Here is an 18,377-nt window from a genome sequence, read left to right as displayed (position 1 = left end):
CTTTTCAGCTTGGAAAAGAGGAGACTAAGGGGGGATATGATAGAGATATATAAAATCATGAGTGATGTGGAGAAAGTTGATAAGGAAAAGTTATTTTCTTATTCCCATAATACAAGAACTAGGGGTCACCAAATGAAATTAGTAGGTAGCAGGTTTAAAACAAATAGAAGGAAGCGCACAGTCAACTTGTGGAACTCCTCACCTGAGGAGGTTGTGAAGGCTAGGACTATAACAGCATTTAAAAGAGAACTGGATAAATTCACGGTGGTTAAGTCCATAAATGGCTATTAGCCAGGATGGGTAAGGAATGGTGTCTTTAGCCTCTGTTTGTCAGAGGATGGAGATGGATGGCAGGAGAGAGATCACTTGATCACTGCCTGTTAGGTTCGCTCCCTCTGGGGCACCTGGCATTGGCCACTGTCGGTAGACAGATACTGGGCTAGATGGACCTTTGGTCTGACCTGGTACAGTCTTTCTTATGTTCTTAAATGGCATAGTGACAACACATAAAGTCTTTATGAACTTTGTCTCATGTTTTGAACATTTACAATATATACTATTTATTAAATCTTATTTCAAGTTTCCCTTCCTCAAGGAGGGTACAAGTAGAACATGCTCTTTCGTGTGTGAATCATGTCTTCCTATGTGTCTGGACAGTATACAGCATAATGGAGTCCCAGTCCTGGGCTTCTAGGTATTTCAGCCAAGATTTTGAAATCCTGCTTGTGATTTTCCCCTAAAGAGATCTGATTTTCAGAAAACTTCAGGCACAAACTATTAGGAATCTCATTCTGGATACTCAAAAACTGAGACATGCAAAATCAGTACATACTTTTGACTGTAAGGTAATGATCAATCAAACAACACAACAGCCACTGTATTTAGCACAGTAACATCAAAGCCGGAATGTACTGTGTACCATCTGGAAAAAGGAGTCATGCATCTCCATAATATCATTTCCACCTATTCCAATCCCCATGGATGTCATGGAGGGCACTCCAGGAGTTTGGAATACATATTGGGGAAGGCGGCAGAGACTACCTAGGAAACGTAATAGAGTTTTAATTTCCCCAGAGAATCCCACTGAGTTCAGGAACCTTTACTGAGTGACTAGTACCTTACTTTACAAGCAGACCCAGTGAATTCAATGGGATCAGTTTGAGGTACAGCATTATCTCATGACTAAGAGTATAAGAACTTGACCCTGAATAGGAGAGGTTAAGGAGCTTATCATAAACTAGTTTGAGAAACATTTTGGATCTAATATGGATCTTTTTTTTCCCTGGGCCTATGTGGTCTCTGATAAATTTAAATCAAAAAGAGTACTTTGGCTAAAATAAGCTTTTGCATACTGCAGTCCACTAATGGATAAATGTAAAATGGAAATGCTTTCTCATTTATAACTCTGAATAAAATGTACATGATGATGTTTAAGTGCCCCAGATTAACGCTGAGGCTATGTCAAATTTACTTTCAACTTCAGAATATACTCTAGGCCTGATTTAAAAAAAAGACAAAGCAGTGTCATGATGCAGCAAAAACATACATGGTTTCAACACTATACAGGGACAAATAATAGAATTATGCCTATCTAATAATTAGATGTCAATCTATCTAGCTATCAAATGTATGTAAATTAAAATCTACTCTCTCTTTCGATATGTTAATGTTTAAATTAGGTCTCCTACAGTTCTGCTACACACTTCACAAAAATATATATAAAACAGGTCTATGCTCTGAGGAATTTATAGTCTACATAACAGGCAAGTAAAGCTATACAAAGGTGAGAGAGGGATATGTGCATGTATACAGAAAAGTTTGGATGCTTCATTCTGTAGTATAAATATGGTTGTTTTGTTCTGTATATAATTTTTACACACAATCTGATGTGTCATCTCTGAGAAAGGCAGGAAGCACTCTATAAAGTAAGACAGAATCATTTTCACCATGTAATGGAAGGGAAAAAACAGATTTTTCTCTTCCTCACCCAATTTTGTTGGCAATGCCCTAGAAAACTGATTGTTCATTTGAAGTCCAAGCATCATTACAATTATTGCCTATTATTATGAAATTTCATAGCTTCTATGGATTTTATAAATGTCTCTAGGCTTCTCTTTTTGAAATACCTATGAATTATCATCACCTATTTCCCATGTAATTATTCATCCCCAAATGCATTCTCATTATCACCAGGTCATGCAGACAGATCAAGTGATATCATATGTTGAAACTCAGAACAAGCAATGTGATTTGCATTTCCTTGTTCCCAGGTGGTTATCAGATAACTCGATGTGACCATTTGTTTCTAGTTGTACAAAACAGTTATACCGTAGATAGCTCTTTATAGAAATATCTATTTCCACAAGGATTGCTACATCAAGTTTTATTAACGTAACTGAAACTTACTTTTCAGCTTTAAGTAATAGCTTACCTTGTTCCCTTGTTGGTCTACTGTTCGATTAAAGACAGGCAGAGTCCCAGTAATGACAAGGCCCAGTTCCTAGAAAAAAAATCCATAATTAATAACAAATATTAACCAAAAATAAATTAAGACAAAAACAGTGATTACCTTTTTTAAGCCCATGATATAAATCTGGGCTTTCTTTTTGCTAAAAATCCCAAAAAGCTATTAACTGAATAATTAATTTAAACGGTATTAAAGATCAATTGTCAAACACTGTATTTAATACATTGTGCAATACTTTTTGAATAAACTATTTGACTAATACTTTTCCAGCTTCCATTGCTCGGTAAAAAATGTGTTCATATATTTACCCATGTGTGTATAAGAAGGTCCCTCCCCACACACACAGGTAATAACTCAATGTTTAAGATGAGTGGTGTTCTACAATTAGAATATAATATCTCAACTCAAGAGAACGTAGGTTGATGAGACTTAACTGACATCTATACATGAGTTCTCTCTTACACATTCTCTAATTAGCAGTAGTTATGAAAAAAACCCAACTCCTTAAATCAGAGGGGTAGGAAAAAGGAAAGAAACAATTAAGCCAAATCAATACAGAAACATCAAATGCCAGGTTAAGCTACTTATGGCATCTCAGTTGTTTCCTAATGTCATTCCCAAAAGCAATACTTTTAAATAGGGAGTATGTCTGGAATGATGTACACTAATTGCACTTGGAAAAAACTGCCACATATAACCTTCTGGAATGTGATAGTGCCAAGAATTTAGCCAGAGCACTCGTTACGTGAAGATATTTTGGTTGTACCATCCAGGCATGAGCAGACTGTGGGTATATCTGGATGGCCTGAATCTAATCACTGTAATGCAGGCAGATGACTGATGCTAGAGAAGTATCATCAAGAAAAGTCTTATGATTTAACATAAAGTGCAGAGAGCCATTAATAATCAAAATGCATGGTAACGAGGCACACTAATTTCTATGAAGAGTTTATTATGTAAAAGCCAGTTTTCTAGGGCACAGAGAAGACAGACAATGACAAAATAGGACACAGAATAAGAGTAAGAAGGGTATGGAGAGATTATCAGAGGGGAGAGGAAAGTAAGAGCGATCCCTGCAAGAAATGCATTTTAAAGAGGCATTTCAAGGAGGTGGGAGTGGATATTTAGTGGAGCAGAAGATGGAGCAAAGCAGAGTAGTAAAAAATTAAGAGGGGAAAGGAATGCGATAGGTACTGAGCAAAACAGGGAGTAGGAGGAAATGAGAGCTGAGGTCAAGGTGGGTAACAGAATATGTAGTGTAACAAGGCTCAGGATAAGGAGCCTGAATAGGATGAGTGATGTGATAATGCTGTGTAGAGATTCAAGAACAAGAGGTGATATGGTCTGAGAGAAGTAATAGAAAATTATACCCTAACTGTTCCCCAGCTGCGTTCAGCCCAAACCACTCCTCCTCAGATGTGCTCACCCAAAACCCGCTGCCAGTTGTCCCTCCCCCGGGTGCTCACCCTGATCTTTTCTTCACCTGAGTTTACTTTTGGACAGATTAGTGAGGCTGGATAGCGATGTGAGGAGATCAGACAGGAAAATGTAAAAATGGTCAAAGGGATAAATGACAAGTAGTTTAGTAGTCTGGATACCTTGGCACTGACAGAGCTAAGCCATATTAAAGAAGGAGAAGTGACTGTGACAGTCTTAGCCGGAGGCTAGATTGGGGAAAGCAGGAATAGAAATCACACTGCAGGAGTGAGCCCAGGTGAAGGGAAAGACAGTGGAACTGTCAGATAATATGGAGAAGGCACGTGGTGGAGAAGGATCTGGTGGAAAGATAAGGGGTTCTATTTGGAGACGCTCCATTTACACACACAAAACCAAGCAGAAGGAGAAAAGTCAGGGACTGGAGAGGTCAGTTTGGGAATTACCCATATAAAGATGGTGCAGTATATGAAACCTTCAGAGTGGATGAAGTCAAACAGAGAGTATAAACTCTAGAGGGAGGAGAGGATGGATCCCAGAACAGCCTCTTGATGGATGTTAAATGATAGGGGTAAGAGGAGAGAGAGGTCACTGCCAGGAGCTATATTATGATAAACATATATAACAAGTGCCCTTATTATTTGAGATGGGCCTGAACTAGACCCCTAAATGTGAACATCCCTACACACTGGGAGTGGGGTTACAAAATCTGATCCTGAACCAGATCCAGCATGAATGGAGACCCTCTGCCATGGGCTGAATTAAGACCCTCCACTAGAACAGGCTCAAACTATTAGAAGGTTTAAGATCTGGGTCTACGTCCTCAACCCAGCATGTCTATACTTTATTCAACTCTGTGGAGATTTTCAGGAGGCGTTAAGGGGATTCCCTAACACATAGTTTTCTGCCATGTTAGATCGGCATCGGATTAGAGGACAGCTCGCTTACTTACCAGATCAGCGGGTTGGGAGTTACCAGAGTGGTTAGATGTTTGGCACTTTATTTTCTAAGCACTGAGCTCCAGGCACTAGCCTTGATCTGAATTTTGCAACTGGGGTCCATCTCTGCTTAAGTATATTTATACAGAGAATGTTTGCTTGTTTACATACATGGGCAAAGACATTAAGTAAAGGTTTAGAATCAAAGCTTTTTGTAACCCACTCAAAACATAAACCAATGTAATGGTATTTGCAGCTATCCCTGTTCTTTTTGTTTAAGTAACCAGATCTCCTCTGACACCCATGTTACAAATTTATCTTAGAAGAGGATATGTACAGAACATATGAACTTTCCTCATAACATCCTTTATACTTCCAGTAAGTACCTCGACAGCAACCAAGAGAATGTGGTCAATGAACTTCTGGCTATTAAAACTGCAATGACACAACATTGTTTCCTCTATGTCACACACTGTTCCATGATGGACTGATAAAAAAATAGATATTTTAAGGAAATGGAGGCAGGAAGAAGCGGATATTGACATGACTCTAGATGACCATGTGAACTTGGATAAATACGTGATTTCAGATGATCATTTTACAGTAATTTCTGCATGATTAAAAGTATGTACAGAAAGTTTATCTACTTCAGAAGTTCTGACTGCTGCTAATAATACTTAGCTTTTCATAGTTTCCTGCGTATGTTTGTTTTAAAAGACCCAAATGATAAGCCAGCAGAGTGGAAAGTGCTGGATTATGCCCTTTTGGTTGTTTCCTCCATCACATACAATAGTCAACTAAACAAGCAGTTGGCTGAGACAGTGGGCAATTGCAATAACCACTTACTTCTGGAGTCCAAATCCTGTTCACATGCCATGTGAAAATGAGTTGGCTGGTTTTCAGTTTATTTTCCCAACTGTGCATTTTTTTCACAGAACAAGGTCTCCAGACAATTTAGCACAAATAATGGTCTCTGCTGAGCAAAGGCCCATAACTGGGAAACAATATTTTTCATTTGTTTGTTTTATGTCAGCAGTGAGCTGCATTTAGAGACGTGTGTGTGAGAGGTATTTCTGGAATAAATCACGTCTATCCATGTCATTATACTAGACGAAAATGATAAAGATAGCAAGGACAGAAAATGTCCAGCTAGGATAGCAAGGACAGAAAATGTCCAGTGGTATAATAGCAGTTCAGAAAGCTGCTTTATGACAACTCAGAAATGTTATATTTGGGGATGGAGGAGTTTGAGTCTTTTGTAGGTGGTAGACAGAAATGGGAGAGCTCTTCATTTTATAAATGTTTTTTCCATATATACAAAATACTCTGCTTTATCCACAATACAGTTCATAAAAAAAAGTGTTGACTTAAGTTATGCATTTCAACTGAGTACTGTAAGGTTCATAGGATTTAAAAGCAATGGATATATAAACTTATAAGCATGTACACTTCAAAATGCTCTATACTAAAAAGATATTTTTCTTTTTTCTATGTAAATATAGCTCATACCAGTGCATCCAAATACACATTGGTCCACTGGACTTGTTTTGCTTTATCTCCAGCTAAAACCATCGGTCTCCCCAAAACGTCCAAATATTCCTGTTAAAAAGAGCAAGAAGCCCATCAGAGGCAAGACATTATCAAATCAACATTCAAAAATAGTGCCAGGAAAAAAACAAAACATATGACAAAAAATAAAGTGAATTCAGTATAAGGACATGATTTCAACACCAGTAATATAATAGAAAAAAAAACATATATTCATTGCTCTCTGAAGTTATACATCAAAAACAGATCACACTTGGGTTTGTGCTACATATCACATTAGACTCAACAAGGGGTATTCTGAGTCAGCAGCTCCACTGGAACATATATCTACAAAAATGAATTTAGGTGTAATAGTAATATGACAATAACATTGCAGAACCCTCAAGTGCATGAGGGAACAATGGGGTGTGCTATTTGTTATGATGTATATCATTGGAGAGCAATTACCAATAAGCACCTTCTCCAAAGTTACATGTCAGAACAGATTACCACTACTGAAAAAACCCAATGATGCCTCTAAAATAATTAAAAACAGTAACGACGACTGACTTTCTTCTCATTTGAAATCTAACAATGTGAACAATAACAATACAGATGAAGATGACACTCCAGCAGTTTGTGAGGCACAGGCAAAAGGATCCACCTTTGCCTTTTCTCCTAGGCCCTGGAAATTTGCTAACACAGGAAATGGAAGAAAGATATACATGAGCTAGTGAAGGAAAGATATACATTAGCTTCCCTCACTAATGGATGTAGTAGACATTTCAGTGCTTCCTACTGTACTGTGCCGAAAACCAGTTGTTTGTTGTTCGGAGATGCTGCAAACAGAACTCTTTGAGAGAAATCCAATCCACTGTGTCCACTCAGAAACAAATGGCAGATGGTGTATGGGAACTACTTATGATAGATAAATTAGATAGATATACCATATGTAGATCCAGGCCTGCTTTATGTGGGTTCACTATGGAACACTACCAATAATTTTCCTTCCCAGCCTAGTAAGTGACCATTGGGAATGTCTTGTAAGGCACTGTCTACAGTTCAAGCCTGCAGGGCTTCCTGACACAGGAGATTTGGTCTTAGACTTTCTTAGTTAGTTGATGTAAAATGTGGCAACCTGATTGTCAATTTGAAACAGGACCATCTTTTGAGATACCAGGTCTCTGAAGGTCCTCGGTGTATTCAGGGGTGTCTTTATAGCCATACAATTTACGTGCAAAAGATCTTCTTGGACAGGCCAAGTGCTTTTAATGTAACCCCCCACCCCTCCTTCTGTGAGCTTCCTAATCCTCCCTATGTCTAATACAATTTGAAGGAAGGAATTTGCAAATCCTTTCCTAATTACAGACATTCACTGAACTCCCCCAAGTGAGCATGGCTTGGAGTCCATCCATCATCCAGGAGTAATGTGAAAGTCAGTGTAGCTTGACACCACTGACATTTCAGGGTCAACTGAAGTTGTATGTTATATCAATTATAAATACTGTGGACACCCTCAGACCCAATATCTACAGCATGGTCTTTACTGGTTCCAGCTGCTCCAGAAAATATTTCCCATCAATTCTACAATATCCAAAATACAGTTTTGGGGTAGAACTTTTCAAGTCTAGCAGGGCACCCATGTATTCCAATAGCTTCTGAAGAAAAAGCTGGGACTTTGGATACTTTATTTTGAACCCTAGCGTCTCCAGTGACCTGATGGTTCCAGGGACTTGTGTTTGAATTGCTTCCAATTTTTTGTCTTTGATTAAATAATTGTCCACATAGAAGAAAACATGTACCACCATTCTGTGTGGTTTTGAGATTATGATTTCTAAGCACTTTGTAAACACATGTAGCATGGATGCAAGCCCAAAAGGCAAGACTCAAAATGGTCCCTTGAATTCTCTGTGTCCAAGCAGCACTCTTGAATATCTTCATCCATACTTATTCATGTCAGTGCTGGGGAAGCAGGATTAAGGCATTCCATAAATGGTCCGATACCCCATGGCACATAATGGCATTAGTGCTGACAACTGCACCAAATCCTCTGGAGGAGTAGAATGTGGACCTCATCTCAAACACAATCGGTGGTCCTGTGGAGCCAAGAATTCAAGGACATCTACTGGTGTCTAGAGTCTGTATAGATGAAATGCAGTGAACATGTATGAATGGTCAGATTCGTTGATATTTCCCACTGTCTTCAGGGGTTGAAGAGCCAGTCTGTTGTTGTCTGCTGTTGCTCCTGAAGTCATCAGTAGTCTTGACCAGATGCTGCTAGAAAGCCAGGGTGAAATCATCTTCAGATAATTAATTGAGTGTGCTACTTTTGATGCAGGCCTGGGTAGACTCCTAAGCATAGGTGATGCTGAGTATTGTTTCAAGAAGAGTGGAGGTGAGCACTGGACTAGTTTCCTGAAGTACCAAAAGCATCAAAACTTTGACACTGCAGTGAAACTGATATCAAGACCTCCAGGTGCAGTTTTGTGGTCCATGTTGAAAAGACTGGGCAATGCAGATGGTGCTGAGAGTTTTGACATGTAGTTGGTGTTCTCAACTCTGAACTGCCTGAGACTGAAGCTTCTTAAGCCTCAAGGGGACTTAGGGAAAGTGTGTGAAGAGGGCAAGAAAGTATTTAGGCACTTTATTCAGGACATGACTGCTCACAGTAACATCTGTAAGTAAGCCTCCACAATATTCTGTTAAGGCCATAACTGTCATGTGCCTGTGCATGCACAGACAGTTTAACTACATTTGTGTCACCTTTTTGGAGCCACTAAGCTGTCTTCTCTCCACAGCTACAACACAAAAAAAGGATGGGAGGAGTGGAACAAGCCAATCCCGCATATTTCTCCAACACAGAGTTTGAGAACCAAAAGATCTAAAGCTTTTTAACACTAAAGAAAGGTGGATGTGAGTCAATTGATTGACATGGTTCTAACAACAGACAGAGCCAGTTCATAAGGATTTATGGCTGGAACTGTAAACACTGGGGTTGTAAATACTGGGGTTGAAACATCAGGTTAACAACTATGTATGTCTTTCTTCCACTGAAGGGTTTTGCTCAGGATACCACCTATGGGAAACAATAGCGTTAGAACTTAGAGCTGGCTTTTGCACTCCTTGAGCTGAGATGGGGATCTGATAAGGGGTAAATATTCTATATTGGTTAATGAGTGGACATCTTCAAATTTGTTTCACTGTGCAACTATACCTAAAAAAAGATGTATTTCATTTTACTTATAAGACAAACCAAAAGTAATTCTTGTAAACTGTTTACTGTCACAACAGCATTTCTTTGACTTATGACTGTACTTGCAGTTTGCAAGCACTATAGACGTACCTGGGTGTTTATTCTTATCGCTCCAATGGAAGGAATTTCATAATAGTAACCTAAAATACATAATGGAAACAATAACATGCTGCTACATCATAATGCCATACTCTTCATCTGAGATCACTTGAAAGAAAAAATTCTATTTTCATATCTCTTTTACTTCCAATAATTATGGAAAGTATCTTAAAAGCATTTGCATGAAAGAACCTCTAAGCCATAATTATTTAATTAGACTTCACAGCAATCAATGGACATGCAAGTTGTGCCATCGCCATATGTGCTAGCTATTCCTGAGGAATGACAAGCTGCTTTGTAACCTTTGTTTTTTCCCAGTGGAAGAAATGGAGTTTTCATACATTTCCCCCCTGCATTCACAGCTATTTTGGAGAACAAACATATTAAAGAAGTACATTAAAAGGCAGTAACAATAATACAATTATACGCTGGATACATCTTTAAATCCAATTAAAATCTAGTTTGCCTTCACAACGAAGTGAACTCATCCACAGCTTAAAAACACTGCTTATTATGTGATAAGAATGAAAACATCCATTTGACGTATCCTTTCACAAAATATTAGTGGCATCCATTTATTTATCATTTGCATTGCTGTTATTTATTTGCATTATAACATTGCCAAAGGCCTCAATCACAATCGAGGGCCCTCTGTACAGCTATAAGAAGTCACGATCCCTGCAGACTACAGACTATTAGTCACAAGTAATAGGAAGGGTGGGGGATGATGGAGAAGGGTTACAGTAACAAAGTTACATGGTCTAACACTGTTTGCCAATTGATTATTCCTAATGATCTGATTTTAAAATAAATAAATAAAACCTCTGCCTGTTTCTTTGTATGTGCAACTTGATAAACCACACTATAAACTGAATAGAGCTATAATATGGTCACTCAGGACCTTAAGTTGGTTGGTCAATACTAAATGAATAGCAAAAGGAATTAGACTGTCATAATGTAGAGACATACACACTATAATAAGCAGAGAGGTTTACACATACACCTACCCCAAGAGGTAAACATACACCTAGATCGCCTATAAAAATAAAATAATTATGTTATATTGATCTACTGGTCATTCATTGTCATAAACAGGTAACTGAGTGGGAAATAACTTGGAAAACAAGGGGAAAATTTGATATTCTTTTGCTATTATCACTAAGTGCAGTCAATCTTTCTAAAAGTCAGCAGTGGGGAAAAAATCTCAGTCATCTTTTCTTTTTACTAATCATATCTGCCACTGGCCATACCCACTGCTCTTGAGAAGTTTTATCTACACAATAGGTCAAATTCTGAGGGATGCAGAGCGAGCACACTATTCACTAACATCAAATATAATGGATTCCTCTGCACTTTATCTCTCGGTGATCTCCTCCAAAAACATAAATTCCGCTATCAGCTTTATCTGGCTGACTCCCAAATCTACCACTCTCCAGGGGCGGCTCCAGGCCCCAGCACGCCAAGCGCGTGCTTTGGGCAGCATGCCGCAAGGGGCGCTCTGCCGGTCGCCAGGAGGGCAGCAGGCAAGGTGCCTTCGGCGGCATGACTTCAGAGGGTCCGCTGGTCCTGTGGCTTCGGTGGACCTCCTGCAGGCGTGCCTGCGGAGGGTCCGAAGCCGCGGGACCAGCAGACCCTCCGCAGGCACGCCTGCAGGAGGTCCACCGGAGCTGCAGGACCGGTGAGCGGCAGAGCGCCCCCCGCGGCATGATGCCTTGCTTGGGGCGGCGAAATGTCTAGAGCCGCCCCTACCTCTCTCTCTCTCCTCCAGAGCGGTCTCTTTTTATCCAAACTAAAATCTCCACCTGTCTGACAGCTCCCTGTGAATATCTAATTATCAGCTCAAGCTTAACATGGCTGAAAGAGAGCTCCTAATCTTCCCGCACAAACCCTCCCAATTGCCTCCTTTCTCAATCACTATGGACCACAGAATCAGCCTGCATATCACTCAAGCCTGTATTACGGGTATCATTTCCAATTGGACCTCTCTTTTGGTCCTAACATACAAGCTCTCTGTAAATCTTGCAGTTTCTTTGTGTATAAGCTCTCTAAAATACAGCATCTCCTATCCATCTATCCAACTAAATCTCTCATTTGTCTCATATCTCAATTACTGCAATATCCTTTTTTCAGGTCTTAATAAATGTAATCTTGCCCTGCTCATATTCACTCAAAATGCTGCTGTAAAGATCCTTCTGCTACCCCATCACCACTCTTTTTGAATGTCTCCACTTTCTCTACTACATCAAATATTAACTGCCTTGTTTTCACTTTCAAGACCCTTCACAACCTGTCCTCAACTGTCTATCATCTCTAACTTACTATCAAAAAGTCAACTCCAGCCTCTGATAAGCCCACGATGCCAGCCTCTATCATCTACTGTTTACATTTTTAAACAAGCATCTTCATGCCTGCTCCCACTCTGTCCTCTCCTGCTTGGGACAAATTCCCCTTAAACATCTGCAAAACTAAATCACTTTCCTTCAAATCCCTCAAGTTCTTGTTGGCTATGATACCTACAAAACACTTGAAAATGGTTAGACCACTAGTGTGCTGAGACCACAGCCTGTCATGATGACCAATATTATTTCATTGTACTGTTCCACCAATATACTGTCCTATATCCATCTGTTGTCTCATCTTGTATTCAGATTGTAAGCTCCTTCGGCGGGAACTTTTTGTTCTGTGTTTGTAAAGCACTTAGCACAATGGAGCATAATTAGGACACTTGGAGCTATGATGTTACACATAATAATTGTGCCCATTACCTCTCAGTATTTGGACCTAAACTGGCATATAACAAGAGAAAAGTTGGGTGAGACTTTTACTTAAGTGGGAGGAAAGGAGACAGTCAGATGATAAACGAATTGCCAGCAACATAAAAATAACAAAGTATTTGGGGGAGGCAAAAGATAAGAGAATCTAAAAGTTCAAAGGTATAAAGATTAATAGCTCTCTTACCACACAGAAAGTAACCTTATTTTTGATTCTGAGATCGGTTTATCCCAGTAGTTCTTGACTGTGTAATGTACCACATACAAGCTACTGTAAGTTTGGAACTAGAAATTCATACTATTATATGATCTCCTTGTTATCTCATTATGTGATTTATAATGCATCAGCTTGGTATCTACAATATCTTTCTTTCAGTTAGCACTCAGAATTGTCTATGGTGGTAAGATAATTAAAAATAAATGTTTCTGGACAAAATGATGGGTTTTGATCACAATAATATTTTCATCAAAGATATAGATTGCCATATAAAAATCATTGGCTGATAAAATTTTGATCAAATCTTAAAAAAATGTTATTTTTTGTTCAAAATGATGGATGGATATCTTACTCTTCTTTCTGTCTCTCAAAAAAAGCAAGAAAACTTTTCCCCACCATTTTTCTAGGGAAAAGAGTGAAAGAAAATACCCTCCCCTCAAATTAAACACACACACGGACACACACAAAAATTTTCACTCCTTTTTTAGAAATGAATTTTTCATTTTGCTTTATTTCTTAATTTATTTTGATTTATTTGTTTGGAAATAAAAGGAAACACTATGAAATATTTCAGATTGAAATATTTGTTCATTTCATTGGACAACAAATGTTGACAAGTTCTTCTCTTAGAAACACCTTTGCTTAATTTTCTAATCTGTCCTCAATATCAGCTTCTCATCTTCCATCAAAACAAGAACTTTCCAAAACATATACGATTTATGCTACACTATTATTAGAGAAAAGTAAAAATTGTTGATCATAATATTTTCCTGATAAAATATCGAGTTTCAATAAAATTTTCTGATTTTTACAAAAATGTTTGAAATGAAACAATTTGTTTCAAATCAGCATTTGATATAGTGAACATGTTGATAATCAGAAATTTTGAAAATGTCAGTATATCAAAGCAAAATGTTTAATTTCAAATAATTTTTAAACAAAATATTTTGTTTTATCAAAACTGTCAAATTGTCCTTTTTTTCTAAATTAAAAAAATATTTAATATTTTGACTTTTCTTCCTTCTTGGCGACAAAAACAAATGTCATATTTTTTAGATTTCAAGAAAAGTTTAACCTAATTGTGCTTCAAATTTGGTTTCATTTTTTAAAAATATCTTAGTGTTACACACTCCACTGGATTTGGAAATCTCCTTTCTAGAAATGCTCTGTACTAGTATCATTTCTTTAAATAGTTTTACAGAGTAGATTGATCATGGTGGCTTTTGAAGATGTTTAATGTCAGTTTAGCTTCAAAAGTTGTATTCCCAGGTCACAAATTAAGGGTGGATCCAGTTATTATGCCTCACTCTTCTCAGTATTACTGCTTAATTTAAAGCAGACACACTGAAACAGAATAATAAACCTCTCAAAGAACTCAGTTTTAAGACTGAAAAGTAGAGTCAATTGCTCATACACTCCATTTAAAAGTCTTTTGCTATTCACAGAACTAAATGAATATTTCTCTCTCATTCAGATCCACAGACCAAGGCACAAGTTCACAAAGGGCCTTAGGCAGCTACCAGCAATTCCTTTCCTCTCCTCCAAATGGAGAGGCTAGGACTAGCTGGGACCTCCCCCCACATCATAAAGTGCCTAGGTGCTGATAAGCGGGTCAGCATGGAAGGAGCAGGAATACTGACTGTATCAGGGACAGGGCAGGGGAATCGGGGGTTGAAGCCGCTGGGAATGGGGGAGAAGTTGGAGCAGGTAGCAGTAAAAATCTCTGCCAATTACATCAATATAAATGTAGTTTCTGTTTCAATGAGCTCTTTAGGGAAAGTGTTGACCTTTTACATCCACAGGTAGGAGTTTATGAAATATCTCTACCAGATTTGATGACTCTGCTAACAACTAGCTAGACATTCTGCCACATTTTCTATGTGTCTTTCCTTGTTTAGAGGCTCAACTTGAAAAAAATATCCCCAGGCAATCAGAAGATTGAGATAACTGTACAAGTTTTTACCTCCAACTCAATTTACCACAGTTGGAGTCTGAATAAATGCATATAGTAAGCTACCAATTGCTACGACTGGTAGCAAAAATCTATTCTCATTTTGTTGTCTATTATTCAGCTCAATTCTTTAAATCTGTTGAAGGAAGCTGTGACCTGCACACATTCAGTACCACTTTAATACCTATTGGTAATGAAAACACCTCATACCTGGATAATTGAGGGTGAGACTTTTCCCCAAAAAACATTACCACAAAAATCTCAAATTAAACACATGGCGGAAAGAGGTCTGTTTTGTACAGTACTCTCATTTTCTTAATAATAAACACTGAGGCCATTAGTAATAATTCTATAAAATAATATCAATACTAATATTAGAACCCTATGGTCTACTAAAATACAAAACAAAAAAAATCACTAATCAAAACATCAAAATGAATTTGTAAATCAGGCTAAGGTTTTTAAATCTGTAGTCCTGTGTAACACCTACAGAATGGTTTAGATATTTTGGGGGATAATCAAAGCTTTATATAGGTATAAGCTCAGAGATATACACACTGTACCTTTATTTTGGCAGGCCATCCATTGTATGGGTCCTTTGTCATAATTATGTTGACCAACAGAAAAGGTGAATACACGTACCTAAGCAAATTGAAAAGAAGATACACATCATTTTTCTCCATGTCATCAATTAGATGCCACTTTCAGGCAGTGCTACTTGGATGTCTAATTCATTTAAACAGTGTGATAACATTTTAAATTCCAGCACTGCATCCAATACTTTACAACAGCTGCATTGATGTATGTTATATATACACCTTGATGTATTTGATATTTAAATAGTATAAAGACAACTGGGAAGAACACTCATCCATACTCTCAGTACTCTGAGTTGAATACACAGGGTTACTATTTACAAGACATCTAAATACACTTGTTTTGGGGTGTGAATTATCATTTTTGAGCATTTTATTAAATTACTTCACATAATCCTTCTTGAGCACTGTGTTGTCCCCAGGGAGATGTAACATGAATATTTTAGGCAGCAGAAGTCAGTGCAATGCAAAATAAGACTTTCCAAGATATTACAGAATTTTGATGAGGACCTTTACTCTGAAAGTGAAACTTACAAATAATACACAGAGTAAAGTTTCATTAGACCCAGACCTGCAAAACTCACACTCACTTCAACTGGAGCTCCATGTGTAAGGACCTGTTCAATTAGGCTCTTAAAAACTCTTCTTTAAAATATACTATTTTGAGGATACAGTTTTGTCTTGTTCCATTGGTGCAGCCCACTGACTTCCATATCTGTGTACTTGAGAGTAAAATTAGCTACAGAGATGGTCAAAAATTTTCTATCAATGTATTTTTAAACAGAAAACCCCAATCCTGTTCATAAGACTGAAACACTAGATGAGCAGATAAATTTGTTGTGCAATTATCTGCAGATGTTGATACTGGTAATTCAGGCCAAGGTGTGTGTGATCTCTATAGCAGTTCTATAAGGAATTTGGAATGACCTCCCTTGACAATGAACAGAAGAGAAATATATTTGATCTACTGCTCCCCAGGGCTTGTCTTCACTGCCGGAGTCAGTCGATTTAAGTTATGCTTTTCCAGCTATTTGAACAAGGTAGCTGGAGCAGACATAGCTTAGGTCGACTTACTGCGGTGTCTTCACTGTGCTGCATTGACGGAAGACGCTCTCTGGTCGACTTACCTTACTCTTCTCAGAGAGATGGAGTACTCGGGTTGACCAGAGAGTGCTCTGTCATCGATTTAACAGGTCTTCACTAGACCCACTAAATTGACACCGGCTGCATTGATCAAAAGTAGCAAAGAACAACAATTAAAGCAATTAGGGGTTTGTTAATTGCAGTTGACTTGGCAAACTGCTGGAGCATTAGAAAAATCATTCTCAGAATTTTCCTTTATCTACTGATTCATCCAGAACCACGGAAAATGGACACCTGAAAAGATGAGTTAGCAAGTTAAAATAGAGGAGTAAGAGTCAAAAATCTATGCAAGATGCTGTCACCCTTGCTCATGCTGAGTTATAATGGGACTACTCACATATTAAGGTACTACTCAAAACCAAGACTGGCTCTTAAAGTAGAAAACTAGAGACATATACAATGTTCAGCCCTAAGAGACCAATCAGGAGTACCCTCCAAATTGTGTTAAATGGAACAATCCTATTTTCAAGCAACTGAGTATATAGGTGTGTTGTACAGAGGTGCATACCTTGTTTTATCATATTTGAATCAGCTGTTATTAACAAACAGCTAATTCTCAGTTTCTTAAACTCTGATGACAATATTTAATTAATTAATTTGATTATTTAGCTGTGCATAGCACTTTACTTACTAGCATGTGGGAAGACAGGTCCTTGCCTCAAAAAGTTTAAAATCTACATTAGATGGAGGACACAAGATAAAAACAACAACAAAAAAACCCCTCCTAGTCATAGTGGGGATAGTAAGGACAGAAAAAAGACAGTGGAGAGAAAGAAGGAGAACTACTGTTATAGGGAGAATGTGGTTTTCCAAGAATCAAAGTAATTTATATTGTTTTGCATTTCCCTCCAATTGGACAGGTGCATGCAGGTAAAGGTAAAATGAAGGGTTCTGGCTGCTACAGATATTAAAGATTTCAGGCACTCTAGAAGCTGTTGTAAAGGCAGAGGTTAAGAGCCATTATTAAACGCAATAAAAGCAATGCTTTGGTTACAGATGCTAGTCTTTATGTTTTTTTTCTCCAGTGTGCTACTGGAGTAATGTAAAGCAAGAAATAATTATGTGCTTCCTCTAGTACATGATGTACTTTAAGTATAATACAAAAGAAATGGGCTGATGTGGGTTATTCAGAAAAGTAGTTACATAACTGGAACACAAATTCACATGCACTTTTAGTATATTAAACAAGGCAGGGCAAATTCTTTATTCACAGTTGAGTTCAATGTGGTTGTATGGTATGATGAGATCGAACTTTGGCTCTATACGTTTGCTTGCCTTAGTCAGGGCCGGTGCAACCATTTAGGCAAACTAGGTGGCCGCTTAGGGCGCTTAGTGGTTGGGGGCACCTAAAAGTCCCCTGAGGCGAGGAGGTGGAGTGGAGGTGAGCTGGGGGGGGGCGTGCGGGGAGGGCTGCCCGCAGTAACGTGGGGGGCACACAGGGGAACAGCTCCCCACCCCAGCTTACCTCCACTCTGCCTCCTCCACTGAGCACACAGGCCTGCTCTAAGTCTCCTCCAATCAGTGCCGCAAGCCTGGGCGGGGAGGAGAATTAGAGCAGCACCAATGTGCTCAGTGGAGAAGGCGGAGCCAAGGTGAGCTGGGGCGGGCTACCCAGACAGGGTTAGTTTCCGCAGGGGGAGGTCTCCCCAGGCAGGGGTAGCGGCCGTGGTGGGGGGGGGGGAAGTCTCCCCAGGAAGGGGTAGCTACCGTGGCGGGCGGGAGAGGGGGGAAGTCTCCCCAGGCAGGGGTAGCTACCATGGCGGGGGGGAGAGGGGGAAGTCTCCCCAGGCAGGGGTAGCTACCGTGGCGGGGGTGGGGGAGTCTCCCCAGGCAGAGTTAGCTGCCGTGGTTGGGTGGTGGAGTCTCCCCAGGCGGGGTTAGTTGCTGTGGGGGGACAGGGGGAGTCTCCCTGGACAGGGTTAGTTGCCATGGGGTGATGGGGGGAGAGGGGTTACCTGTCACGGTGGTAGGGGGTATCTAC

General features: G+C 39.1%; 1 protein-coding gene across 2 annotated transcripts in view; it reads right to left on the bottom strand.

Annotated features, from left to right (window-relative positions):
- Nucleotides 1–18,377, bottom strand: part of CACNA2D1 (calcium voltage-gated channel auxiliary subunit alpha2delta 1) — a 697,188-nt gene that overhangs the window by 85,508 nt on the left and 593,303 nt on the right. For both annotated transcript variants that reach the window (XM_075064441.1, XM_075064440.1), the window contains exons 13-16: nucleotides 15,221–15,299; nucleotides 9,710–9,759; nucleotides 6,349–6,438; nucleotides 2,432–2,500 (exon numbers count right to left, since the gene is read on the bottom strand). In XM_075064441.1, the coding sequence (XP_074920542.1) occupies nucleotides 2,432–2,500; nucleotides 6,349–6,438; nucleotides 9,710–9,759; nucleotides 15,221–15,299 (288 nt within the window). The remainder of the gene's footprint in view (nucleotides 1–2,431; nucleotides 2,501–6,348; nucleotides 6,439–9,709; nucleotides 9,760–15,220; nucleotides 15,300–18,377) is intronic.

Source organism: Chelonoidis abingdonii, chromosome 1, assembly GCF_003597395.2.
Source record: "Chelonoidis abingdonii isolate Lonesome George chromosome 1, CheloAbing_2.0, whole genome shotgun sequence".
In the NCBI taxonomy this organism is placed as follows: Eukaryota; Metazoa; Chordata; order Testudines; family Testudinidae; genus Chelonoidis; species Chelonoidis abingdonii.
This window is presented reverse-complemented; position numbering and strand designations above follow the sequence as displayed.